General features: G+C 51.8%; 5 protein-coding genes across 5 annotated transcripts; 4 read left to right on the top strand and 1 right to left on the bottom strand.

The window, feature by feature from the left end:
* Window positions 1-278: 278 nt before the first annotated feature.
* Window positions 279-446, top strand: CLUP02_10539 (uncharacterized protein; the record flags this gene model as incomplete). Its single annotated transcript, XM_049289515.1, has 1 exon — window positions 279-446. The coding sequence occupies one exon, from the start codon at window positions 279-281 to the stop codon at window positions 444-446; it is 168 nt and encodes a 55-aa protein (XP_049146660.1).
* A 528-nt stretch (window positions 447-974) lies between these two features.
* CLUP02_10538 (uncharacterized protein) lies at window positions 975-2,144 on the bottom strand (the record flags this gene model as incomplete). The annotated part of the gene is made up of 8 exons (XM_049289514.1): window positions 975-1,079; window positions 1,154-1,228; window positions 1,297-1,377; window positions 1,424-1,549; window positions 1,719-1,772; window positions 1,830-1,843; window positions 1,900-2,055; window positions 2,135-2,144. The coding sequence occupies 8 exons, from the start codon at window positions 2,142-2,144 to the stop codon at window positions 975-977; spliced, it is 621 nt and encodes a 206-aa protein (XP_049146659.1).
* A 272-nt stretch (window positions 2,145-2,416) lies between these two features.
* CLUP02_10537 (aminodeoxychorismate lyase) lies at window positions 2,417-3,303 on the top strand (the record flags this gene model as incomplete). The annotated part of the gene is made up of 2 exons (XM_049289513.1): window positions 2,417-3,123; window positions 3,186-3,303. 2 exons carry the CDS (start codon window positions 2,417-2,419, stop codon window positions 3,301-3,303), a joined length of 825 nt encoding a protein of 274 aa, XP_049146658.1.
* Window positions 3,304-4,753: 1,450 nt separating this feature from the next.
* CLUP02_10536 (eukaryotic aspartyl protease) lies at window positions 4,754-6,217 on the top strand (the record flags this gene model as incomplete). The annotated part of the gene is made up of 3 exons (XM_049289512.1): window positions 4,754-5,146; window positions 5,208-6,077; window positions 6,140-6,217. 3 exons carry the CDS (start codon window positions 4,754-4,756, stop codon window positions 6,215-6,217), a joined length of 1,341 nt encoding a protein of 446 aa, XP_049146657.1.
* A 2,182-nt stretch (window positions 6,218-8,399) lies between these two features.
* CLUP02_10535 (uncharacterized protein) lies at window positions 8,400-10,538 on the top strand (the record flags this gene model as incomplete). The annotated part of the gene is made up of 1 exon (XM_049289511.1): window positions 8,400-10,538. The coding sequence occupies one exon, from the start codon at window positions 8,400-8,402 to the stop codon at window positions 10,536-10,538; it is 2,139 nt and encodes a 712-aa protein (XP_049146656.1).
* Between the last annotated feature and the right edge of the window lie 1,202 nt (window positions 10,539-11,740).

The following is an 11,740-nucleotide window of genomic DNA, read 5'->3' as shown; positions in this document are numbered from 1 at the left end:
TCAAGGCAAGGGTGCGTTGGTCAGCCAGAGCCCGCGGGCGGCACCCAGCATGCAGCGTGAGCCTGTGAGGTAAAGTACCTTGACAGACAAGCCATGTCACCGCATGGACTCGGAGGGAAACTGAACTGTGCTTATTTTGGTATCAAATAACAATAAAATCTCTCCAATGTCTTCTCTTTGAAAAGGTCAACCTCACCTTTATACAACGTCAGTCACATTAACTCACATAATGTAGTCTCACTGGAAACAAAGGGGGTTGTCGCATACAATGACTCTATATGTCGAAGACATGTCACCGTTGCCATGATGTCTGTTTGGTAAAACACGGTGGGTTACGCCCACCATTACAGACCATCACCAAAACGACTGAATGTCTACCATGCTATCCCATATCATCTATCGCATTCCGCCTTGTGTTCTTTACCTACTTTACCTTCCATGACTGACCGACTCCTTCTAACTTTGATACTCCAAACTGGCATCTTCTAATTTACTATGATCTATACTGTCTCGCTCTGACGAGAACTACATGGAAGTGACAGATCTTGTACAAACAAGTTCCAATCCAGCCGAACCCATTTCCCATGAATCATCTTGAGATATGACAGGCCAAACACAACTCAGACAAATTTATCTTTGACTCCTCACCTCCCAGTTGGTCACTGGTTAAGTCACACTTTGCTTGTGGTCAGACATCGGGTTGACGGCCGGTCGATTGGCAACCATAACATACGAAGTGACACTGTATTCCGGTGATGTCGTTTTGATTTGAAGGTTGCATCCTTTCTGTTTGAAAGGCTGCGGTCAACCACCACAAGCAAGGTACCAGATGCCAACATGACACATTCACCCACCCCCACCTACGCTCGCTGGTCCAGTAGAGATGAGGAGGGGCGGCACTCTCTATAGATAACAGACAGCGTCACACCAGACTTCTTCAATTCAAGTATAATTCAAGCATAGGAAATGCCCGCTTATGATTGGTCGGCTGTTTTGAGTCGCAGAGGTGAGGAAAATTTGGGTTGTCCAAAGGCCCGCAAGCCCACGATCATGAATATATGAAGTTTTGAAATGCCCAACTAGTAGACGTCCAAAGTCTTCAAAAAGGTCACAGGACTCTTCAACCATCCAAGATAAGGTGAAGTAAGCTGACGGTCATGTGAAAGAGTGCGTTGAAGTTTCCGAAATGGTGGTTGAGAGATACCGATTGCCTCACGAGATTCCAAGACTATTAAGAACATTGGGTTTTGTTTTGGATTGTGATCACAGCCTATTAGTACCTCTATAAACTAGAACCATAGGTGACTTCAAACTCGGAAAGTAAGGGAAGTCTGGCACCTTTCCGAAATGAAAATATGATGCCGGCAAGGGTAGACACTATCACAGGATCACCAAGACTTCTCCCGGGTCTCGACAACCTCACCTCGGACACAGCACGACACGACTGTGGCGATATGGACTTCCACATCTCCCAAGTAATTGACAGGTTAATTGTATTGTCTGCTACGTATGTAGGGTGGTCACACCGAAGTACTCCCGGCTTCTCATCCTAAGACATCGGGCAATGGCTTATGGGTCTCAAGGGGCAACGTCCTTATGATACATAGTTGAATCTAGATTTCTTCAAGCAAATAACTGGAGATTTTGGTGCATATAAGTTTGAAGTCTTGGACGTGTATATGTATGGTGCAATCTAATTCCTATCTTCGACAGTCTACTAGAGTCAACGAGGCCTTTTCCTTGGCATGGCGGAAGAAGGAGTTGATATCGAGCTACCTACCAGCTTAGCTTAGTTTATCAGGAGAAAGGATCCGACATTCTTCAGATACCCATCTCAGGACATCTTGATCATCTCAGCTCTTGTTCTGCTTGATGTCGTACTTTGCGGTCACTAGTCACTAACTTGGATGGTCTCTTGCTTATCCCAAGGCGATCTGTCCATTCTGAAAAGAAGGCGCTGGCTTCTTTTTCTAACTCCATATTGGCTCGCAATTTCTGAACTCGTAGGTTCTCCGAATGGCTGTTTCATCTGTTGTCCTCGAATCATCGATTCACCTGTAATTGTTGTAACATCAATCCAGCGATGTTCGGTGTTCGCTGGTGAAGAACCCTTGTGCTGCTTACATAAACTTACGGGAGATCATTGCGGCCCAAGCATCTCCCGCTGTAACCCCGGTATGAACATTTCTGAACCAGGGTGGTTCTTGCGGTCATATTTGTACTTAACGCTCTTGAACTCAAAACCCGACTTTTGCGCTTCTGTTCTCGTCAAAATACGTCACCATACTCTTTCTCTTAAGCATCAGAGAATACTATTCTCCGCTGGCGCGCTCGCGGAACTCTCAAATTGTCAATTTCAACCATTCACCTATTATTCTGCATCAGTCACCAAGGTTGACACAAAAAGCCCAGCACCATGGCCAACTTCCAGTTATTCACATCGCTTCGATACGACCCTGGCTTGATAGGCGTACCGAAGCGGCGCCTGGCCAACGCAGGATGGAACGCCAAGATGACCTCACCTTTCTACATGCTAGATCTGCACCGGGATCGGATGCTGCGGGCTGCCACCTATTGGAATTGGACCCCTGCCATCGAGGCTATCTCTGGATCGGACGGCCTCCAGAGACTGACTGAGGCGATTGAGACTTTCTTGACTCAGCATGGAAGAGAGAAACCATTACGAGTCAAAGTCTTGTTGACCTCAGAAGGACGCCTCACCTGCGAAGGATCACAAGTCCCAGCGGTGTCGCTTGAGAACCTCTTCCCAGAACGGCTTCCCTCCCCAGGACAATCGACAGAAGCGGGCTATCCTTTGGAAGAGAATCCCATGATAGTAGTGGTTGATAACACAAAGACCACACAATCCGAGTATACACACTACAAGACTACAGAGAGGAATATGTATGATACAGCTCGTAGTCGAGCGATTATCAGCCTGGCAGATCGCAAGGAAGTCCTTCTCATAAACTCAAAAGACGGGTCTATCATGGAAGGTAGCCTGACAACCCCATTCTTCTGGCGAGACGGCAGATGGGTCACCCCGCCGGTGGCTGCTAAGTATAGTCCCGAAGGTGGGAGCGGTGGCCAAGACGGGACCACCCGTAGATGGGCACTTGAGCGGTAAGTCAGCTGCTATGCCATTCCCCGCCAACATGGGATGAGCGTTTGACTAACTCAATCAGTGGGTTGGCCGTGGAAGAAGAAGTCAAAGTTGACAGCCTTGTTGGAGGAGAGCCATGCTGGATCAGCAATGGTGTCCGAGGCTTCACTTTTGGGATCATCAAGCTCGATGACGCCTAAAACCTCTTGAGGTTAGAACGGATTCACGGTCCAAGCTGAGCGGGAAAATACCACGAGTCCAACGAGGTAAAATGTTGACCAGTCGAAGTTCCCAATTCCTCGAGATAGAGGACACGACTTCATGTATTGACCTTGGGCTTCCCTTGGCATTTGAGACAAACCGCATCATCGTCCATCTAGTGCTGCTGCACATCTGCCTGTTACGCGTTCGTGCAAGCTATCGCGGCACATCGGAATGGAACCTCGTGATTAGACCCGGCGGCTAGGAGAAAATTCATGGCATAACCGGTTCATCTCCAGCGATACCATGGGCATGATCAGGAGGCCTCGTCTGCTTCTTGTGTCTTGCATCGTGCTTGGCAAGGTTCCCAGGAGCCTGGAGTCGATCGCCGCCAAGACGGGACATGGCCCGCTAAGCTGATCCTTGCCCCGGAACCACCGTGCGGCAGTTCGTTACATCATCGGCGGCGGGGGAGGACCTCATCTCTTGGCTTGATTTGCTCGTCTCTTGAAGTCGTTTTCTCCTGACTGGCATTTGGGAGCTTTGATCTTGGTTCAGTTTGTGCCTGGTTTCGCACGTGTCATTCGTCATGCTAAGTCTCGGCAGCTCTCTGGACCGGAGAGCCAAGAACAGGTTGATGGAGAGTGCAGGCGGATGATGAAGCTTTGACCGAGAGGTCGGCGGCACCTTGACATCGAAAAGATGGCTCCGCAACTCGCCATTTCCACTCCGTTTCCCTCTTGTTTTCCCCCTCTCAACCAACTCCTCATATGGCTCGAGTCGGCTCAACGCAGACTCCACAAACAAGTGACGCCCCTCTTCTTCCTTATCAACTGCCTCATCGGGTTCGCCCGAGGGCCGACCTGTTTCTAGCCCCTCCCCTTCAACACAGCTCAAGAGCACGGTCAGAAGGTCCGAATGCGCATTCGCGAGAGCTCGGTTTCAAGCCTGCAGTTGCACCGCCCCACCATCCCTTGTCTTGCTGAGAGCTGTCACACTTACACACTGCCGGCATTGGGCTCTTCCCTGGTCTGCCGTGACAAGATACATAACGCGATCCCGGTCGAGCTCAGCTCAGGGTTGTCGTCAGCGAAACAATAGCTTATTGTCTTATGAGAAGTCTCGACGGGCCAGCGCATGATTGACATGCTATCTATCTCCTAGGTGATATCTCCCCCTCATCACATCGCAAGCGCTATCCAAACAGGTTTACTGCCTACCATCGCACGTTCGACCCAAATAGTCCAGGTTCATCGAGTGCCGTCCATCCGAGTCGTCATCGTCGCTTCTTGACCGTAACGGGCAGGTATTTAAATCGTCACCCTGATCCGCCAAGCTAGTGTTTAAGCTCCCTTGTCATAACCACTTGACCTAACCAACCAACCTACACACACACACTCACACTCACACTCACACAATACAAAAAGCTCATTTTCTCAAGCATACAAGATGGAAGCATTCTTCAAAGCTCAAGCCAAGTTCAAGGCCGACAAGGGCCTCTCCAAGATCCCCGTCATCGCCAACAAGAACTACCAGCGTCATGGCACAAAATCCTACGTCTACCTGCTCAACAAGTTCAAGTTCGAACCAACAAAGCCAGGCCCCTATGTTCAGACACGAAGGATGGCTCAGAGAGGGCTTGCAGCTCCCGGGTTCAATGCTGCTGTCGGCGGTCGTGTCTCCATGAGCAAGGTTTTGTCCAAGAAGACTGGCGACGACCAGCACGGGGATGTTACAGCCGAAGACCAGCAATATGACTCCATGTACCTTTGCGAAGTCTCAATCGGCACGCCACCGCAAAAGTTCAAGTTGGACTTTGACACAGGTTCTTCTGACCTTTGGGTATTTCGGTTCTCTCTGGCAAACTATGTTACCAATTATCTTCACTAACAGCGCATGTCAGGTTTTCTCGACCGAACTTAGCAGCGCCACGCAGAAGGGTCACAACATCTTCGACGCCTCCAAGTCCTCAACTTACAAGAAGCTCGACGGAAAGACGTGGAAGATCTCGTACGGCGACGGTAGTTCGGCGTCAGGCGATGTTGGCACCGACAACCTCGTCCTCGGCGGGCTGACAGTCGAGAACCAAGCGATCGAGTCAGCCTCGCAGCTCGCAGACCAGTTCTCCCAGGGCAGCGGAGATGGTCTTCTCGGTCTCGCCTTCGGGTCTATCAACACCGTCATGCGCGATGGCAACTTCCGCGACCCCGTCGCCACACCCGTCGAGAACATGATTGCGCAGCAAGACATCCCCAAGGATGCGGAGCTCTTCACCTCTGCGTTTTATAGCGAGCGGGACGAGGCGAAGCCGCGGTCTTTTTACACATTTGGCTGGATCGACACGGATCTCGTCTCGGCCTCGGGCGAGGATATCCACTGGACTGACATCGATAACTCGCAAGGGTTCTGGATGTTCGAGTCCGGGTCCGCGAGTATTAACGGCAAGGCCGTGACGCAGAGCGGGAACAAGGCCATCGCAGACACAGGCACGACGCTGGCGCTCGTCTCAGATGAGGTCTGCGATGCGCTGTACAAGGCGATCCCCAGTGCCAAGTACGACGACCAGCAGCAGGGTTACGTGTTACCGACGAGCACCAAGGCGGACGACCTGCCCGAGTTCAAGGTCGCCGTCGGTGACAAGGAGTTTGTGATTCAGAAGGAGGACCTCGCGTTTGCGCCGGCGAGTGATGGGTTCTGGTACGGCGGAGTGCAGTCGCGGGGTTCCAACGAGTTTGACATCTTGGGTGATGCGTTCCTGAAGTCGATTTATGCGGTAAGTGGCATTGTTGATTCCGATCAAGCAGCGAAGTGAGATGAAGCTGACTTTTGGAATAGATTTGGGATCAGGGAAACACTCGATTTGGCTGCGTTCCGAAGATTGAGAAGACGCAGAATCTCACACCGCCGTCTTAAAGCATTACGCTATTGTGTCACAAGACATTCATGAAGTCATTTGAGCGATATGTTCCTCTAGCGGGACTAGATACGGATGATAATGGACTTGCAACTTTTCATTGAGTTTGCCTTCCTCGTGATCAACTTGAGGGTGATTTGCATGAAGAACTGCAAAGCCTCAATTTCAGACTGTATTTCACCCGAATTAGCTATACGCTTATGATCTGCTCCACATAACTCTAGGACACCATTGTTGTGAAGGTATTTAGCTAGTAATTAGGCTTCGTAGAGTTAGAGTGTTCAAAGCCGAGCGGTATAGACAGGCGAGTTCTAGCGACAAGACATTGATAGCTCATTGAGTCACAATATTATAGTATCACTGTTGACTTTCTTTTCGAAAGACCTTGTCTACCCTGACTTAGTCTGTTGCAGTTGTCATCATCCGCTTGTGTAAAAGCTAATTGCAACAGTGTGATTGTCTGTGACGAGATGAAAGATTCAAGTATCGACTCAATATGAACAGAAGTCTCCAGAACATCAATGATGATTCGGGCTACTTCTACCAGGATATCAATACACTCCGTCCACATACTCAAGGTTGTAGAAAGGACGCAGCAGCTTTTCATTAAACCATGCCAATTCACCCGCCTCGCGATTAACTGTGTAGTTAGAAATGCATGCAGTGAGTGGTCCTTTGACTCTTGGCTCGGATCTAGGTTTGTTCTCTCAGAGAGTCAAAAAGTTGTCATCCCAAGCCAAGGTTTGTGGGAAGACACATAGTGAGCACGACGAAGTTAAGGTTCGGTGCCAGATCGAGATAGATCCTGGGCCGTCCCAGCGTCTGAGACCTGAAACGGCATGCCGGCGCATCACGCTGGGGGTTTGGAGAGTATTAGACTACTTTCTGGGGGAGCAGCATGGAAGGTGAAGCTCGACGGCCGGGACATCTGAGACTCCTAGTTGTATGAATATACTATGGTGCGAGGCGTTATAGAGGCATGTAGAAATAGTGGCTGAACAACAATTTCATGTATGAGTTGATGAAGATAGGTAATTGATCTAGGCAGAGCGACGAATATCAGAGTGGGTCAATTCTGATGCGGTAAGCATGCCTGATTGGTGCGAGAGCCTCACGTTAGTCTCCCGAACATTCCAAGGTACCCGTACCTCGAACTCAGGTTCCTTACCTCACAGCTTTCGAGGTGATTTTAGTGGGCAGCTCTGCTCGCAGCTCTCCACAGCGGGCACCTCCAGCTGGTCCAGGCCCCAAACGGCCCAAAGCAACCACGCAACGTCGCACGCCTGGTGAAGTGAGCCGGCAACAAGGAGAGAATCCTAGTGGCTGAGAGAGGTACCAAGATACCTAACTACCTTAGGTAAGGTGTTTAGGTACCTCGAGCCAACAGAGCGGGCAGCTCCAGCCACGGCTCAAGGAAGAGACGGAAAAAAAAAAAATAACACCACACTTTTTTTTTTCCAGGCCCAGCACCTAACGAAACGGGTCGGAAGGATGGACTGAGGTGCACCACCTGGGCGTGCACAAGCACCAACGCCGCCAGTACCAGCACCTACCTACTGCTACCGTATACCTGCTGCACCTACACCTGCACCTGCACCAGCTGTCTGTGAGGTGGCTCCGTCTCCGTCGCCCGTCCAGTCCGTCTTGGTTTTGTCGTCTGGCCGAAATCCCTCCCTCCCTTCTATCATCATCACCATCTCCACCCCTGCGATTCCTCCTCGCACCCAAACCCTCCTCCTATTCCCAGGCTTCCACTTCATCTGCTCTTTCATTAGAAGCAGAGAGGTCAGAGGAGACGACACGGGTTCAGCTCCAGCTCGTCAACAGCATTGCGTTTTTTCTCTCCCCCTCCTCCCGCTCTGCTTTGCTGCTCACCCCACTGCCCGACGAACCGGTGCTGCTACTGCTGCTGTGTATTTTATTTAATACGCCTTCTTGGCTGTCTCTTTGCTCCATCGCCCTCATTCTTCGCCAACCGCAGGGCGGTACTTGCTTTTCCCCCTCTCTTCCATTCATCCATCGTCCGCAAGCATCGCATGATTGTCTCGACATCCTTCCGCCGCCGCCTCCGCTCCTCGAGCCTGTCCTATCCGTCAACTTGAGCATCGCCCCTCGCTCGATCTCGTACCCAGCTCATCAACCAACAGAGCCAGGCACAGGCAGCTCCTACAAAGCTTCAACATGGCCGCCCCAAGACGCCGAAAGATTGGTCACAGAAGACGCATCGAAGATGAGGAAGACGGAGAAGGTGGACCTGACCAGCTCGAACTCGATGATGACTCTCTGACCGAGGGTTCCATCATCAGCGACGACCACGATCACGGCAACGACAGCGATACGAGCAACATCGATGAGGCTTCTCCCGTCACCCCCAACCCTAGGAAGTCAGCTGGCAATGGAAATGCGAAGTCTGGTAGCCGGAAACACTCGGCCCTGGCCCCCTCGACGACCAACAAGGCCGCACCCGATGCCGAGGAGCTATCTGTCAATGACCGGTCCGAGCCCGTTCAACCAGAGGCACAGCTTGACGGAACCGCATCTCCTCCAAAGTCTTCTGCCCCTCTCGTAGTGAGCTCCCACTCGTCCCGCCCTGCCGAGCCTGTCAACGAACGTCGTCGCCGGGAACACGAAGAATACAAGCGGAGAAGGGATGAAGACCCCGCCTTCGTTCCCAACAGAGGGGCCTTCTTTATGCACGATCATCGTCATGCCGGACCCTCTGCCAACGGCTTCCGGCCCTTTGGCAGAGGACGAGGACGCGGCGGCCGTGGCGGAGGCATTGGAGGCCCCTATGCACCCATCAAGTACGCTGCCCAGCAAGACTCTGCCCGTATCCCGGCTAATCCGCGCAGTCAACTGCACAGTCCGACCGATCCTCTCACGAGCGGCCAATGGGCGCATGATATGCACGAGGCCGTGACCGAACCGCCTCCCTCGAGACATCCAAGGCACCTGCCCGTCGAAACTGAAGGCCCGGCCAACGGCAACGGCTTCATCCCAACGTGCCCGTCCAACCCCACCCCGATCAACCGGACTTTGTCGACCGAGCGACACATCGGAAACGTGCAGGTCAGGGTGTCTCTTCCCGTTGTTGGCAAAGCTCCCGCCGCCTTTGGCATGCCTGTGAAACAATACACCAAGCTTCCGGATCATCGGCCACCCCTTCGCCGTGACAAGCCTGTCCGCATCTCCTTGCCCGATAACCCGCCCAAGTACATCTTCCCAGCTGTCGACCGATCCTTCATCTTTATCCCCCGGGCGATGCGACCCAACCAACAGCGGACCCGAGGTAAACCTCGCTCTGGACTTGGCTCCATGGGAGGCTTCTCCCGGCGGACCAGTGTCTTTGGCGGAAGCTACTACGGCAGCGCCTACTCTCCCAGCATCGCCCTTAGTCGTCGCTCCTCTCTCGCTCCTGATGGGCGTGACTACTTGTTCTCCCCCACAGGCTCTGTCATGTCGCGGGCCCCGATTCCGGTCGAGAACCCCCGACCAGTCGTCCGCCTCCCGCCTGCAGCTCACCCGAATCAGCCATTCGTTGGACAGGACGGTTATCCTATGCAGCCAAACGAGACATCTATCAATGACTTGCCGCAGCCGCAGACGCACCCGTTGCCACAGAAGCCTGCCTTCCAAGAGAGTCGCCCGAACTCGATCCCCATGCACCAGCCTCGTCCTCAAAAGGCCGTCTCGGTCACGAACATTGAATCGCCGACCCTGAATCAAGGCCCGCAAGCCTTCCAACAAGCTTTCCATCAGCAGGTTCCTCTCCAGGTCTCCAACGGCATGCCGCAGGAAGCCCACTCGCGACAGCCGTCATATCCCACTCAACACTCTACCGGCACGCCTCTTTCCCAGATTCCCGAGAGGGCAATTCACGCGGCTCCGTTCCAGCCAAACACCTTCCAGCAGCAGCAAAACTTCTACAACCAACCTTATCCTATGATGCAGCCTCAGCAGCCGTATTACTACCCTGGGCAGTACAATGGCAACAATATGGGACCTTCTGCTGCAGCTCCATCCTTCGTTCCCTCGGGACAGCCAGGTCAAGGCCAAGGGTTCCCTCCTCAAGCCCAGGCAGACCCCGCGGCTGCACAAGCAAACGGCCAAGGACCGCCGGGTCCCAATTTGGTAGCTCAAGAGGTCAATGGTATGGTGTACTACTACGATGCCACCCAGATGTCCAACTATCAGCAGAGCTACCAGCCCCCTCCGCAATTTGGCCCCGGTGTCAGTGGTATGGGCGGTATGGTGACTCCGAGCCCGGACGCCTTTTACTACCAGCAGCCAGCTCCCGGGATGGTGTACTACTCGCAATAGGGGTACGGGCAAATGCCTTCCTAGGTTTTCCCACACTTCCTACCGCCTTCCTTCTAATCCTTGTAATTGTCATTGTCGGCTCTCTAGCCGTCGCTATACCCTCTTCTCGTCGGACGGCCGGACGGGGACAAAGGGCAGGAGGAAATCCACAAAAAACTTTGCGGTGTTTGAACTCTATGATTATAGTATTGATAGGAATGAGCGCTCTTGATCTGGGTTGAATTGGTACACTGTTGGAGGATGGGGTTGTGAGGTACTTTCGCTGTCCTTTTGAGGTTTTACTTGACTTCTCCTGTTCCAACGTATGGTTACAAGCATATCTTGGACAAAAGGAGGAGAATTCCTACGGAATTGGTGGAGAGCGAGCGAGAAGCGGTCGACAGAAAAGGGGGTTTCCCTCCTCCTCCCTGGTTCCTACAACCTCGCTTTGTTCTCGAATTCAAGAAGTTCCTCACACTCTGTCTCTACCACATTCTATCATCTTTTCCAGCCTATTTCCATCCGTCCACTTCACGTCGCCGCCTTGTGTTTCTGGCGTTTCTGAGTTTTTTCATTAAAATCCCCGGGCCTGTTTTTATTGGATTCAAAGGCGGATGATTATCGGGGAGGCTATTCGTTGTGTTTCTTGAGCGTCTATACATTTTGCTTCCACTCACCTTTTCTTTTTGCTTATTGATGTTCGCAACGATGGCTGAGTTCTTTTACCTAGACGTTCTTCCACACACTCTTTACAAAGTAAATACTCGAGAGCGGGATCGGTACACAATACTGACAACCCTTTCGATGTCGTTTCTAACTTTTTTCTTTTCCTCGTTTGGTTTCTACTCCGTTCATGATCCAATGAAAGCCTAGATCTCTTTTCCCCGTTCCCATCAAGGTATTCCTTTTTTTTTTCTTTTTACGCTACTTATCGTTTAGGCAGCGCAATTGTACTTGCTGTTTTTCTCAAGTGTGTATTGGAAGAGGAGGATGTGGTGGAAAAGTTCTGACAGTATCCTAAATTCGTATTTGAAGATGTGAGGGGTAAGAGGAGGGTCGGTTGGCTCAAGAGCGTTCTCATGGTTTTGTTAGGAGACGAGACGCGAGAGAATGGCACAGGGAGAAGGGACCGAAGCGCGGAGTGAGAGCGAAAGTGGTGGTGTTGAATATTATACTGAAAAAAGAGGAGGGCAAAGACGGTGGAATGGCACTGGGATGGAACT

Source organism: Colletotrichum lupini, chromosome 5 (genome assembly GCF_023278565.1).
Source record: "Colletotrichum lupini chromosome 5, complete sequence".
In the NCBI taxonomy this organism is placed as follows: domain Eukaryota; kingdom Fungi; phylum Ascomycota; class Sordariomycetes; order Glomerellales; family Glomerellaceae; genus Colletotrichum; species Colletotrichum lupini.
This window is presented reverse-complemented; position numbering and strand designations above follow the sequence as displayed.